This window comes from Podarcis muralis, chromosome 2 (genome assembly GCF_964188315.1).
Source record: "Podarcis muralis chromosome 2, rPodMur119.hap1.1, whole genome shotgun sequence".
NCBI lineage: Eukaryota > Metazoa > Chordata > Lepidosauria > Squamata > Lacertidae > Podarcis > Podarcis muralis.
This window is the reverse complement of record NC_135656.1, coordinates 111,728,923-111,742,493: the sequence shown is the minus strand read 5'-3', so window position 1 is coordinate 111,742,493 and position 13,571 is coordinate 111,728,923. Positions and strand designations below refer to the sequence as shown.

At 47.6% G+C, this 13,571-nt stretch overlaps 1 protein-coding gene across 1 annotated transcript; it reads right to left on the bottom strand.

Moving 5' to 3' along the window:
- Positions 1-2,584: 2,584 nt before the first annotated feature.
- On the bottom strand, positions 2,585-12,791 carry LOC114592053 (macrophage mannose receptor 1-like). Its single transcript, XM_028719885.2, has 6 exons — positions 12,296-12,791; positions 9,436-9,777; positions 8,505-8,609; positions 6,215-6,301; positions 4,198-4,338; positions 2,585-3,212 (listed from the first exon to the last, which is right to left on the bottom strand). The coding sequence occupies exons 1-6, from the start codon at positions 12,327-12,329 to the stop codon at positions 2,881-2,883; spliced, it is 1,041 nt and encodes a 346-aa protein (XP_028575718.2). The 5' UTR covers positions 12,330-12,791; the 3' UTR covers positions 2,585-2,880.
- Between the last annotated feature and the right edge of the window lie 780 nt (positions 12,792-13,571).

The following is a 13,571-nucleotide window of genomic DNA, read 5'->3' as shown; positions in this document are numbered from 1 at the left end:
GTGGGGGCTGCATGATGACAGCCTTACCTTTTTATGTATATAGGAAGATAAGCACCATGGCGCACCTGTAGCAGCAAAACTGGTTGCCTTCATTGACCTCAGCTGCAACCAAACATGTCTCTCCTGCATCATCCAAAAAAATGACCTCAGACAGATGCATGCTAGACAGGAGGATACTGAATTTTGTACCCATTTTTTCCCCTTTAGCTTTTGATGGCTGGCTAAATTGCAAACATGCACTGGATTATGGAGAAAGCTAGAGAGTTCCAGAAAAACATCTACTTCTGTTTCATTGACTACATAAAAGCATTTGACTGTGTCGATCACAGCAAACTATAGCAAGTTCTTAAAGAAATGGGAGTGCCTGATCACCTCATCTGTCTCCTGAGAAATCTCTATGTGGGACAAGAATCTACAGTTAGAACTGGATATGGAACAACTGATGGGTTCAAAATTGGGAAAGGAGTACGACAAGGCTGTATAATGTCTCCCTGCTTATTTAACTTATATGCAGAATTCATCATGCGAAAGGCTGGACTGGATGAATCCCAAGGCGCAATTAAGATCACCGGAAGAAATATCAACAACCTCAAATGTGAGGAGGAATTAAAGAACCTTTTAATGAGGGTGAAAGAGGAGAGCGCAGAATATGGTTTGAAGCTCAACATCAAACGAAACTAAGATCATGGCCACTGGTCCCATCACCTCCTGGCAAATAGAAGGGGAAGAAATGGAGGCAGTGAGAGATTTTACTTTCTTGGGCTGCATGATCACTGCAGATGGTGACAGCAGTCTCGAAATTAAGAGACGCCTGCTTCTTGGGAGAAAAGCAATGACAAACCTAGACAGCATCTTAAAAAGCAGAGACATCTTAAAAAGCAGAGACATCACCTTGCTGACAAAGGTCCAAAGCTGACAAAGGACCTTGCTGACAAAGGACCAAACTGTGAGAGGCAGTGGAAGACAGGAGTGCCTGGCGTGCTCTAGTCCATGGGGTCACAAAGAGTTGGACACGACTAAATGACTAAACAACAACAAAGGCTCATGAACCTCCATTTATGGCATTTGTACATATTGCCTGGGACGCGGGTGGCGCTGTGGGTTAAACCACAGAGCCTAGGGCTTGCTGATCAGAAGGTCGGTGGTTTGAATCCCCGCGATAGTTCAAAGTTTTCTGTCAATCCTACCAATGTATGTAACTCTTTACGATAGCTTTTCAACTAAATGATAAACTTTCCCCATTCTTTATGAAAGAGGTCCTCTTCCTGGTTTCTAATTCTGCCTGTAAGCTTTGCCATCTCGACGTCGTTCATCAGTTTTGTCTGCCCCTCTTCTTTGGTCGGAGTTGTAGACCCTTAGGATCATCTAGCCCAACCCCCCCTGCAAAACACAGTCAGTGGCAGCCAAAGCAGCATGGCTCCATCTCTGCCAGATTTCTGTATACGTTAAGCAAAATCCCTTATTTTGGCTACTGATCCCTTATTTTCGAGGCTGCTGGTCCCTTATTTTCAAATCTGTAAGTTGTCAGCTATGCCTTTCGTCCAAGGAGCTCAGGTACATGCCTGCTCCCTCTGTCTATTTTATCCTCACAACAACCCTTTGAGGTAGGACCAGGCTGAGAGACTGTGACTGGCCCCAAAGTCAGTATCCCAGCCTGTGTGTGTACCTATTGGATTTGAAGTTGCTTTTGCAAAGGAAGTAGTTTTTCCACTGTGGAATTGCATTTCTATATGGACTTGTCTTGTCACTTGTTTTTGCATGCTGTCAGAGCTGCCTCAGGTCCCAGCTCACAGAGGACCAACGCCAGTCCGTTGTTATATAAAATAGTCTTTATTGAAGTTCAGTTTCTCTTTTACAGCCACGGCGCGCAGCTCTACGTCTTAAACCCTAGACCGCCGAAGCTCCGTCTGAGTCTCCTCCCCCCAGACACCAGTTTAAGACCCTAGCCTTGCTCCACCTCTTCCTCTGCTCCCTCCTCCTCTGGGTCCGCTTGTCCGCCGAGGTCCTGCCCTTCCTAGACTCTTCTGACGCTGAGTCCCCTGAGTCTTCCCCCTCCCTCCGGCGAGCTTTAGGACCTGGTTCCCAATCCGGGTTTTCTGCTGTCCCGCGCGCCTGTACATTTGAACTTGGCGCGCGCGCCCAGCCTGCCACCTTCCTTCTGATCGTTATACTGCTCCTGTCGCTGCTTCCCTCTTCGGGGATGCTAGCTGGGTCTGACTCCTCCTCCCTGCTTGCCGGAGGAGACGCTGACTCTGACCGCTTGGGCTCTTCCCCCCCACTACGCTCTGGTGGGGAAGCTGGTCCTGATTTCCAGCTACTGCTTTGGGAGTCCCCGCTGGCCCCTTGCTTCTGGTGTGTCCCCCCTGGGACCCCCCTTGCCCTGGCCATCGGCGCCCCCTTCTGGGAATCTTCTGATTCGCTGGAGAGGCTCATGGAATCTCTCGGGTCACTGTCATTCTGCCCTCCGCTGCCCTCAGATTCTTCCCCTTCGCTCTCCATTTCCTCTCTCCCCTGCGCCTCTGCTCCTGAGCCCCTGACACATGCGATAATGCTTTTAATATTTTTATACATGTATTACTTTGGGGAGATTTTTACATGCACTTGTCTTCATACAAGGAATCGGGGGTGGGGTTTTTTTAACACGTTTATTTTGTCTACTGTCGATGTCTTTACAATGAAACCCTTTTAATGGGAAGCGATGGGCTCAATCCATCAATCAACACAAATAAACACAGTCGAAAGGGACGCCAAGGGCCATCTAGTCCAATGCAAGAATCTTTTGCCCAACATGGGGCTCAAACCCACGACCTTGAGATTGAGTGTCTCCACCGGCTGAGCTATCCCTGCTGTCACGCCATGCATCGTTTGGCCTTCGGAGTGCTATTCACACACATAGTACAACTCCTGCTCACAACACTCGTCTTCCCACAGGACTCCTTCCTCCGTGCCTGTCCCTGCCCCACAGTTTCCCCATAGGGGATCGCTCGGTTCCCCTTCCCGCCAGCTCTGAGGCTCCTCCACGGCGCTCCCATTGGCCCAAACCCAGTAGCCCCACAGCCCGTGGCGGTGCAGCCCCAGCCAAGCCTTCAGACCCGGCTGGAGCACGACCCTCCCGGCCAGTATCTGGCCTCTGGCGTGGCAGGCAGACAGAGCTTCGAACCAGGTGCGGTTTTCCTGAATGACGACAGGGCTCTGATCCTTCAGGGGTCCCTCTAACAGCAAACAGAAAGAGAGAAGAGGTATTAGAGCACGGGTCAGCAAACTTTTTCAGCAGGGGGCCGGTCCACTGTCCCTCAGACCTTGTGGGGGGCCGGACTATATTTTGAAAATAAAAATAAAAATGGACAAATTCCAGTGCCCCACAAATAACCCAGAGATGCATTTTAAATCAAAGCACACATTCTACTCGTGTACAAACACCAGGCAGGCCCCACAAATAACCCAGAGATGCATTTTAAATAAAAGGAAACATTCTACTCATGTAAAAACACGCTGATTCCCGGACCGTCCGAGGGCCAGATTGAGAAGGCGATTGGGCCAGATCCGGCCCCAAGGTCTTAGTTTGCCTACTCATGTAATAGAGGCACCCTTTCCCCACCCCTTTACATTGGTAGCTTGGGCTACATACGCTTCAGGTTACAGACTCCGCTAACCCAGAAATAATACCTCAGGTTAAGAACTTTACCTCAGGATGAGAACAGAAATCACATGGTGGCAGCGGGAGGCCCCATTAGCTAAAGTGGTGCTTCAGGCTAAAAACAACCCTCTCCCCCCCCCATCCTGCCACAAAGCTTTCCAAAGGCAACTAAACAGTGATCTGTCTCCAGGATGTAAAAGGTAAAGGTAAAGGGACCCCTGACCGTTAGGTCCAGTCGTGGACAACTCTGGGGTTGCGGCACTTATTTCGCTTTATTGGCCGAGGGAGCCAGCGTGCGGCTTCCGGGTCATGTGGCCAGCATGACTAAGCCGCTTCTGGCGAAACCAGAGCAGCGCACGGAAACGCCCTTTACCTTCCCGCCAGAGCGGTACCTATTTATCTACTTGCACTGGCGTGCTTTTGAACTGCTAGGTTGGCAGGAGCAGGGACTGAGCAATGGGAGCTCACCCCGTCATGGGGATTCGAACCGCTGACATTCTCATCGGCAAGTCCTAGGCTCTGTGGTTTAACCCACAGCGCCACCCGAGTCCAGGATGTACCTTTTGTTAAATCGGAAGCGGAGAAAGTTGCCAGCTCCGTGTTTCTGGTCTCTTGCTCAGGCCTGTGTTGGGTTGAGGAGAGATCCTGAACTGCAGTGGGAAAAGGGAGCTCGTTTCCATCAGTAGTTGCAGGGTCGTACCCTAAGGAGACAAGATACCCAATTATTTTGCATTTGGACTCAGCCCCAGCCATCAGGCACGATGGTTGGAGGTGATGGGACTTGTAGTCCGGCTGCATCTGGAGTTCTACAATTTCCTCGTGAAAAGCTGGAACTGGGAGACTGAGCCCAGAGTTTAGGCTGCACAGCTATCTGGGATTAAGAGGAGCCCATTTGGTCCAGAACCCTGTTTTCACAGTGGCCAACCAGATGCCCAAAGGGAAGCATATGGTATTACTGGCAAGTAGGACTCTTGAGCCTTCTTCAGTTCCAGGACTGTACAGTGGTACCACAGGCTACAGACGCTTCAGGTTACAGACTCCGCTAACCCAGAAATAGTACCTTGGGTTAAGAACTTTACCTTAGGATGAGAACAGAACTTGTGTGGTAGCGGCGTAGCGGCAGCGGGAGGCCCCATTAGCTAAAGTGGTACCTCAGGTTAAGAACAGTTTCAGGTTAAGATCGGATCTCCAGAACAAATTAAGTTCTTAAATCGAGGTACCACTGTATCTGGATTACTGATAGGCAGGCAATATGTGACCTTAACCAAATATCAAGAACTAGGCCTCTGGTTCTCCCCATTCTACTCTGTTGTGTTTTGTCACTGTTACAGGAATTTTAAGGTCTTATATATATAAAATAATTGGTCATAACTGTACAAGGCAAACACATACATACATACATACATACATACATACATACATACATAATAAATAAATATGTAAGTAAACTACATGTCTGGAAATAGTACAGGAAAACAGTCCTTTTGACTCTTCCAGTGACCTCAAATATTTCTCTGCAAGGAGGAAAGAAATGGAAAAGCCTCCCCATTGTCTCTTTTTTCACAAAGCCTGTCTTAAGGGTGTGTCTGTGTATGAACAAGGTGAGCCTGGGACCTGGACTCAGGAATTAAGTAGTTATCATCACAAAAGAGTGGCCAAATGGCCCAGGTAATGCAATAAGTGATCCATTATCACGTATCCTGGCAGACAGGAGAAAAACAACACACTCATATTTCTGCTGTAGACCGCCCCTTCTGTGATGTATGTATGATGTATTGGGGGTGGTCTTGAGCTACAGGGGAGACAATTTCAAATGTCTATATAAGAGTTTGCACACCAATGTTCTGGGTCTCCTCCTCCCTCCTGCGTGTGTGTGTGTGGGGGTGGACCCTGTTGCAATAGCTTTAATAAAGATCAAGCTTACTAGCTGCTTTGCTTTTCTCAATATTCTCTGGCTGGCCTCTGTTATTTTCTCCTACCGATAGAGAACCTACATAAGGACTCAGTACAGGCTCTTTGGTAACCCATAAGGGAAAAGGAGCAGTTTTTTCTTATCTTCTTCTTTGGCGATCACTCGTAGCCGAGTAAGATTGTCTTCCACAAACACAGTTTTAACAATGAGTCCGTAAGTGACTGTGGCGGCCAATTCTGGATCCACACGTCCTTCCACAGTGGGGACATTTGTTTCCAAGCGGGAGTTGATCACTGTGTGGATTTGCCAAGTGTGCCTTCCTCTTAGCACGTTTCTCCCTTGCGTCCTGAGTTTGAGTGTCTTCAAAGCCCATGACACCTTTGGTAAAGGCTGTTCTCCAACTGGAGCGCTCGCAGGCCAGTGTTTCCCAGTTGTCAGTGTTTATACTACATTTTTTTAGATTTGCCTTGAGACAGTCTTTAAACCTCTTTTGTTGACCACCAGCATTACGCTTTCCATTTTTAAGTTCGGAATAGAGTAGTTGCTTTGGAAGACGATCATCAGGCATCCGCACAACATGACCAGTCCTTTACCTTTTTTTCTTATAACATCACTCTTTTCCATTTCCCTTCTTCACTCCTCCAGGCTGTCTGGAAAAAACTCACCATCGCTGGATCCGGCTGAGAACCGTTTACTTGTCACAGGTATCCAGGAATCTGAAGCTGCACCACTTGCTGTGGGAGGGGAAGTCGCTAAGAGGAAAGATTTTAAGAATTAGTCTCCACCGCCATTCACTACCTTCCTCCCCACCCACCCCCAAAATATTATAGGGTCGTAACTTAGACACAAACAGCTTTGTGAGTATTTGCGTTGTGGGGGAAGTCGAGTTGAATTCTTGACTTTAGAAAGCCACATCCTGGGACCTGTGTAAATTATGCAAAGGAGCTGGATTTGCATCGACCGGTTTTGCAGAATTTGTTTGGCTCCTGGCGTTCAGGGGATAATCCACTGACCGCAAGAAACCAAGGCTGTAATCTAGGCTTGATGCTAAGTCTCTCATGATTATTCTCGCACAGCAAGATGTTCTCTCCCTGTTCTCCCCGTGTGACCCCCCTAAATCTGTTCTGGCTGTTTCCCACAACCCCGTGGAGCAGATTCGGGAAGGGTGCAAGGGGTGAAGAAGGGGGGGAAATTCCTGTTGGGCAAGCAGAAATCGTAGCGCCGAAGGGACAGAGCAGTTGAATACCGCCCATAATGCGGAAGCACCCTGAGCCACAATATTAATACTGTCAACCATGTTTCTTGCTCTTTGTATACATCAAGGGTGGGAAACCTAAGAACCTTCCCATGTTGTTGGACTACAACTCCCATCATCCCTAACTTGTGACAGGGATGGTGGGAGTTGGGATCCAACAATATCTGCCAGGCTGCAGGTTCGCCATCCCTGGAGTAAGGGATATGGCTTCCTACTTGTGCCCACCTCACTCCAGGAAGCCCTATGAGGCGCAGATACCGTTTCCCTCAGTGTTGAAACTGAGGATGTTTCACCGGCCTGCAATCTGAGATTTTCTAAGATTCCATTGATACCTAGGTGTGTGGCAATCTGGTACGCAGCTCTGATTCTGACCGTTGCTGATAGATATGTCCCTTCTTAAATCACAGGGTGAACATTTCAGTCTGATGCAGGAGCTGGCAATGAGAGCTTATGCCAGGGGTCAGCAAACTTTTTCAGCAGGGGGCCGGTCCACTGTCCCTCAGACCTTGTGGGGGGCCGGACTATGTTTTGAAGGAAAAAATGAACGCATTCCTATGCCTCACAAATAACCCAGAGAAGCATTTTAAACAAAAGCACACATTCTACTCATGTGAAAACACCAGGCAGGCCCCTAAAATAACCCAGAGATGCATTTTAAATAAAAGGACACATTCTAATCATGTAAAAACACACTGATTCCCAGACCGTCCGTGGGCCAGATTTAGAAGGCGATTGGGCCGCATTGGGCCCCAGGCCTTAATTTGCTTATCCATGGCTTATGTGGTTGTGGTAAATGGATCCAAATCAGAATCAGGGAGACACGGGTTCGAATTCCAACCGCAAAATGCATTATGTGGCCTTTGGACGGCTGTGTACTCTCGGCCTAAGCCACTTCAGAGGATAATTCAGGAGATGAGATCCTTGGATGCGGTCTTCCAGTGGTCTGACTTGGTTTAAGTCAGCTTCCTAATATAGTAGAGGACTGGGCAATATGGAACAACACAACCAAGAGGCAAACAAATAGCAATGAGGGGCTGGATAGAAATCTGCTTTTCTTGAAATAACATTTGTTTGTTTGCTTTATAAAAATATTTCTACACTGCTATATCATCAAACATAAATGCATCAAAGTAGCTTGCAGCAATAAAACCATGAAATAGTTAAAAGCAGACATCAATTAAGCGTTGTAGAGTAACAATAGGAAGTGGATAGCTCAGTTGGTTAACAACAACAACAACAACAGCACCCCACTCCTCTGACTGGGTTTCCCCAGCCACTCTAGGCAGCTTCCGGCACATATGGTTAATCCCCCTAAGGGACATTGAAGGGGTGTTGGACTAGATGATCCTCAGGGTCCTTTCCAACTCAATGATTCTATGAGATTCTGTTAGAATAATAATAATAATAATAACCTAATGCTCAATTGCTCCCCCTAGAGGCAAACAGAGGAATTACCAGGTTTTCACAAACCTGAGTGCCCCTGCGCCCACAAATCTTTCCCTGGCACCTTCAGGGTCCTGTTCCCCATCCCCTCCACCACTTGCTGAAATCAGGCTTGGGGAAAAGTCTCCTACTACAGCCAACGGAAGCAGGTGCTGGGATGTGCGGCTCCCCAGCCGTTTCTGCCACCAGCAATACGCTTGCAGGACCCAACCCCCCCCCCAAAAAGATGGAGGTCCCCGGAGGTTTGGGATACCTACCAGCGATGGTCGACTTCGGGGCAGGAGTCAACCCGTCCTTCTGGTCAGGTATGGAGCGGCAGTTTAGCAGGAGTTGGAGAAGAAAAGGAAGAGCACCTGTAGGACCTGAAAGGCAGAATATAGGAGACCCTTTTTCGAAGTGATTCTTTATCCACACTTTGCTTCTCTTATTACTAGGAACTATAATTTCCCCCCTCTCAGGACTCCCAGCACCCTTAAACAAATTACAGCTGCCATTACAGTGGTACCTCAGGTTACAGACGCTTCAGGTTACAGACTCCACTAACCCAGAAATAGTACCTCGGGTTAAGAACTTTGCTTCAGGATGAGAACAGAAATTGCGTGGCAGCAGCGGGAGGCCCCATTAGCTGAAGTGGTACCTCAGGTTAAGAACAGTTTCAGGTTAAGAACGGACCTCCAGAACGAATTAAGTTCTTAAACCCGAGGTACCACTGTATTCTGAATGGGAGGGTCGTGTGCTTTAAATGCGTGTCGAACGTTCTTTGAACGTGTGGTGTGGATTTAGGAGCTGAGCTTTTCGAGTAACGTAGCCAAAACAGGGGTACAGTGGTACCTCAGGTTAAGTATTTAATTCGTTCCGGAGGTCTGTTCTTAACTTGAAACTGTTCTTAACCTGAAGCACCACTTTAGCTAATGGGGCCTCCTCCTGCTGCCGCGTCTCAGGAGCACAAATTCTGTTCTCATCCTGAAGCAAAGTTCTTAACCTGAAGCACTATTTCTGGGTTAGCGGAGTCTGTAACCTGAAGCGTATGTAACCTGAAGCGTATGTAACCTGAGGTACCCCTGTACTGAGACACAAGAGGGAGGTAATATGATGCTCAGGTGTGGAGGTGTATTGTTTAGTTCTTGTTCTTATTATGCGTTTTTGTGTTTTTCGCCTCTTATTTTTGCGTTGCCACTCGCCACTCACCTTTGCAGCACACAAAGGGATGCTTCTGTAGGCATTTCTCTTGATACCACAGGCTCTCGTTCATAACCGCACAGCTCTCCGAAGTCCTGGACGCTGGGCTCCACTGCGTAAACTTATAGGGGTCGCCATTAAGCCAGACCCAGGAGAGGCCCTGGCGGTACAGCCCGATCCAGAACGAGCAATTGGGGCAGAGGGAGGCAGCCTGCTCCATATCCCTGTCATCCCGGAAACCTGCCAGCCGGGTGCCCTGTCGAAGGCAGTAGCAATGGGCTCCGAGCATGGTTTGCGGGTCCTGGATGAGGAAGTATTCGCGGTCTGAGGACAGGAGCGATGCCATGGCGACTGTGTAGAGAAAGAACAAAGAGAAAAGGCACCCAAATATGTTATGTACTGAAGTTCTCACTCTGGGCCTGCAGGGGGATACTGTAGATAGTTTTCATTCAGGTCCACATATGCAAATAAGGGATTGAAAGTGACGTTCAGTGATTGGATAGTTACAGAAAGTGTTACAGTTGCGTTGTAGTGGAGCTCTATATAAGCAGGCCGGCTGAACCCTTCAGTTTAGTTCTGGCCTGTGAATAAATAAGAGCTGTTTGAAGATTCGCTGTGTCGTCTGATATGTTCACCCAAAACTTAACAAAATATATCCGGTATCGAAAGGGGGTTGGACTAGACATGGGGTCCTTGCCAACCCCACAGTTCTATGGGTCCGAACCCTGACTTACTCTGTCCAGATTTCATGACTGGAAATCGTAATGATTTATCACATTAAGCTGCCGTTGTTCTGAAAACAACAGGAAGATTTAAAGGAACTATTAGAAATGACTATCAAAGCACTAGAGATATGAGATGACCAGAACTTGAAGCATGGGAAGTCCCCCCCAAAAATTAATAATTTGGCAGAATATTTGGATTAATTGATATGTATATGTATAATTTGGAATACTTAATGTGATTTAGATTGTTAAAATGGAAAACTTAATAAAAATGATTTTTTAAGAAAAAGCTGCCGTTGTTCTGAGGCGCTTTGGACAGTAAGCGCTGGAATTTTTTAAAAAAAATCCTCACAACAACCCTGTGAGGTAGGTTAGGCTGAGCGTCAGTGACTGACTCCAAGGTCAGAACCCCTGGGTTTGCGGAGTCTGTAACCTCGAAGTGTATGTAACCTCAAGCATATGTAACCCAAGTTACCACTGTAACCCACTTTTCAGCCTGCCAAAAAGATCCCAGAGTGGTTTACATACAACCCGTTGAAACAGGGCAGTGCCTGCCCACAGGCTTAGAATCCTAAAGGACACGGCACAAAAGGAAACACGGGCACGGAGGGAAGACGACAAAAAGTGAAGCCGGGCATAAATTCTTAAAAGTCGAATGGTCAGTCGTATTATGCTCAGTTCTACAGTGGTACTTCGGGTTATAGATGCTTCAGGTTACAGACGCTTCAGGCTACAGACGCTTCAGGTTACAGACTCTCCTAACCCAGAAATAGTACTTCGGGTTAAGAACTTTGCTTCAGGATGAGAACAGAAATTGTGCTCCGGCGGCGCGGCAGCAGCAGGAGGCCCCATTAGCTAAAGTGGTGCTTCAGGTTAAGAACGGTTTCAGGTTAAGAACGGACCTCCGGAACGAATTAAGTACTTAACCTGAGGTACCACTGTATCATGGAAACAGTTCAGGGACAGGAGCAGAGTGATGGAACTGGTCTTGGGACCAAAGCTGATGGAATGGTCTGCTTCCCACCGCTCCTCCTGAGGCAAGCCGCTAATGGTTGCTGCGAGGTGGCAGTTGTGTGTGAGAAGACTCAGTGGAGTGTCAGTGCTAGTGGATTGGGCCCAACTCCCCAGCTCTCCTCTAGAGGCTGCCTGCTTTAACGGCTGGTTCCAGGTGGCAGTTGAGGCATCCCTACTACTTACTTGGGAGTAAGTCCCAAGTGCCCCTAACCCAGTTCTGGTACTGGTGAGTAAGTGCCCCTAACCCAGTTCTGGGCACCACAGTTCAAGAAGGACACTGACAAACTGGAACGTGTCCAGAGGAGGGCAACCAAAATGGTAAAAGGCTTGGAAACGATGCCTTATGAGGAACGGCTAAGGGAGCTGGGCATGTTTAGCCTGGAGAAGAGGAGGCTAAGGGGTGATATGATAGCCATGTTCAAATATATAAAAGGATGTCACATAGAGGAGGGAGAAAGGTTGTTTTCTGCTGCTCCAGAGAAGCGGACACGGAGCAATGGATCCAAACTACAAGAAAGAAGATTCCACCTAAACATTAGGAAGAACTTCCTGACAGTAAGAGCTGTTCGACAGTGGAATTTGCTGCCAAGGAGTGTGGTGGAGTCTCCTTCTTTGGAGGTCTTTAAGCAGAGGCTTGACAACCATATGTCAGGAGTGCTCTGGTGGTGTTTCCTGCTTGGCAGGGGGTTGGACTCGATGGCCCTTGTGGTCTATTCCAACTCTATGATTCTATGATTCTATGACTCAGTGGAGTGTCAGTGCTAATGGATTGGGCCCAACTCCCCAGCTCTCCTCTAGAGGCTGCCTGCTTTAACGGCTGGTTCCAGGTGGCAGTTGAGGCACCCCTACTACTTACTTAGGAGTAAGTCCCATTTAAAGGAATTGGCATGCGAACAATGCCTCCTAAAATCCTCTTTTCTACACAACTACGAAAGGTGCAGAAGCCTTTCAGTGGAACTTACTTCTGAGTAAACATGCACAGGATGACACTATTAATGCATTAATTCCCCTATGTCTGTTTTTTTAAAATTTTATTTTATAAAATAAAGAGGCAGACAAATAGATTTAGTTCAGAATCAATTCTGGGCCTCTTCGTTGCAAATACTTTGAGTGGGATAAACTTCACTTACCTCCTAGAAGGACAGCTGACATGAAAAGCTTCATAGCGATGCAAAAGGGGTTTCTTCAAACCCAGGCAGGTTCCAAGCGCCCAAAAAGTGCCGAGGTGCTAGGCTGCAAAAGTCAACTTCTGGGAAATTATGTCCTTGCTTGGGAGACTTAAAGCCTAGGTGTGTCTGAATGATGAAGAGAAGGACCTAGTTTTGGTCAGGATTCCACCTGAGGCAACAGCTTTGTCCACAAGATTATGCGAAAGGAAAGGAAAGAAGATTTGACTTTCAAATTGAGGCATAGGCACAGAAACATCCTGTCTTCCTGGGGCGCTGAGCTGGAGACAGGTGCTTCCTTACTTTGGAAACCAGATCTCAGAGAACAAACAAGAGCTGTTTGGTCTCCATCCTGCATTGCACAGGTGTTCCCTGCGGAGCATCCATTCATTGAACTCCTGCTCCATAACTGCCAAGTGCATCCCATTTTGTAATCAGAGATCATGGCGGCCATTTTGGGTTCCGCAATCTCAAGCTACACTCTAGCCCCTAAAAAAAATTAAAAAGTGCTTTTTTCGGGGCTTTCCTCAAAGTGAGAGCGAGGTGCAAGCAACGTGACTTGCCTAGGAGCGTGTCCCAGATGACGCACGTCCCGGGTTTGGGTCTCCAAAAGCTGGAAGCAGTGCTGGATTTACGTATAAGCTAAACAAGCTATTGCTTAGGGCCCCACTCTCTTGGGGGACCCCAAAAAAATTAAAGGAAAAAAAACCTGGATGTACATTTCCAAAATATAAAACAAATAAAACCTACATTCAGCAACAGTGTTTTGTGTTGTGTAGGCTCCTATGATGTAAGTAATGGGCCCCGCCTGCTAGCCTGTTCGCGAAAATATCACTGTATATATCATTTCTGTATATATATTCTGCATGGACTGGTTGCATGGCAACATGTGCAAATGGCTTTAGATACCTATTAGGTCCATAAATTACCATATAGCATACGTATATTGCCATGGATCAGAGCATGCCAGGCACTCCTGTCTTCCACTTCCTCCCACGGTTTGGTCAAACTCATGCTGGTAGCTTTGAGAACACTGTCCAACCATCTCATCCTCTGTCGTCCCCTTCTCCTTGTGCCCTCCATCTTTCCCAACATCAGGGTCTTTTCCAGGGAGTCTTCTCTTCTCATGAGGTGGCCAAAGTATTGGAGCCTCAGCTTCAGGATCTGTCCTTCCAGTGAGCACTCAGGGCTGATTTCCTTCAGAATGGAGAGGTTTGATCTTCTTGCAGTCCATGGGACT

Excerpts from the sequence above, each read along its gene's own strand:
- LOC114592053 (XM_028719885.2), bottom strand. The coding sequence starts at position 12,329 with ATGAAGCTTTTCATGTCAGCTGTCCTTCTAGGAG. Across the intron at positions 9,778-12,295 it reads GTCAGCTGTCCTTCTAGGAG|TCGCCATGGCATCGCTCCTG; the intron begins GTAAGTGAAGTT and ends TTCTCTACACAG. Across the intron at positions 4,339-6,214 it reads CTCAGCCGGATCCAGCGATG|GGTACGACCCTGCAACTACT; the intron begins GTGAGTTTTTTC and ends TTGTCTCCTTAG.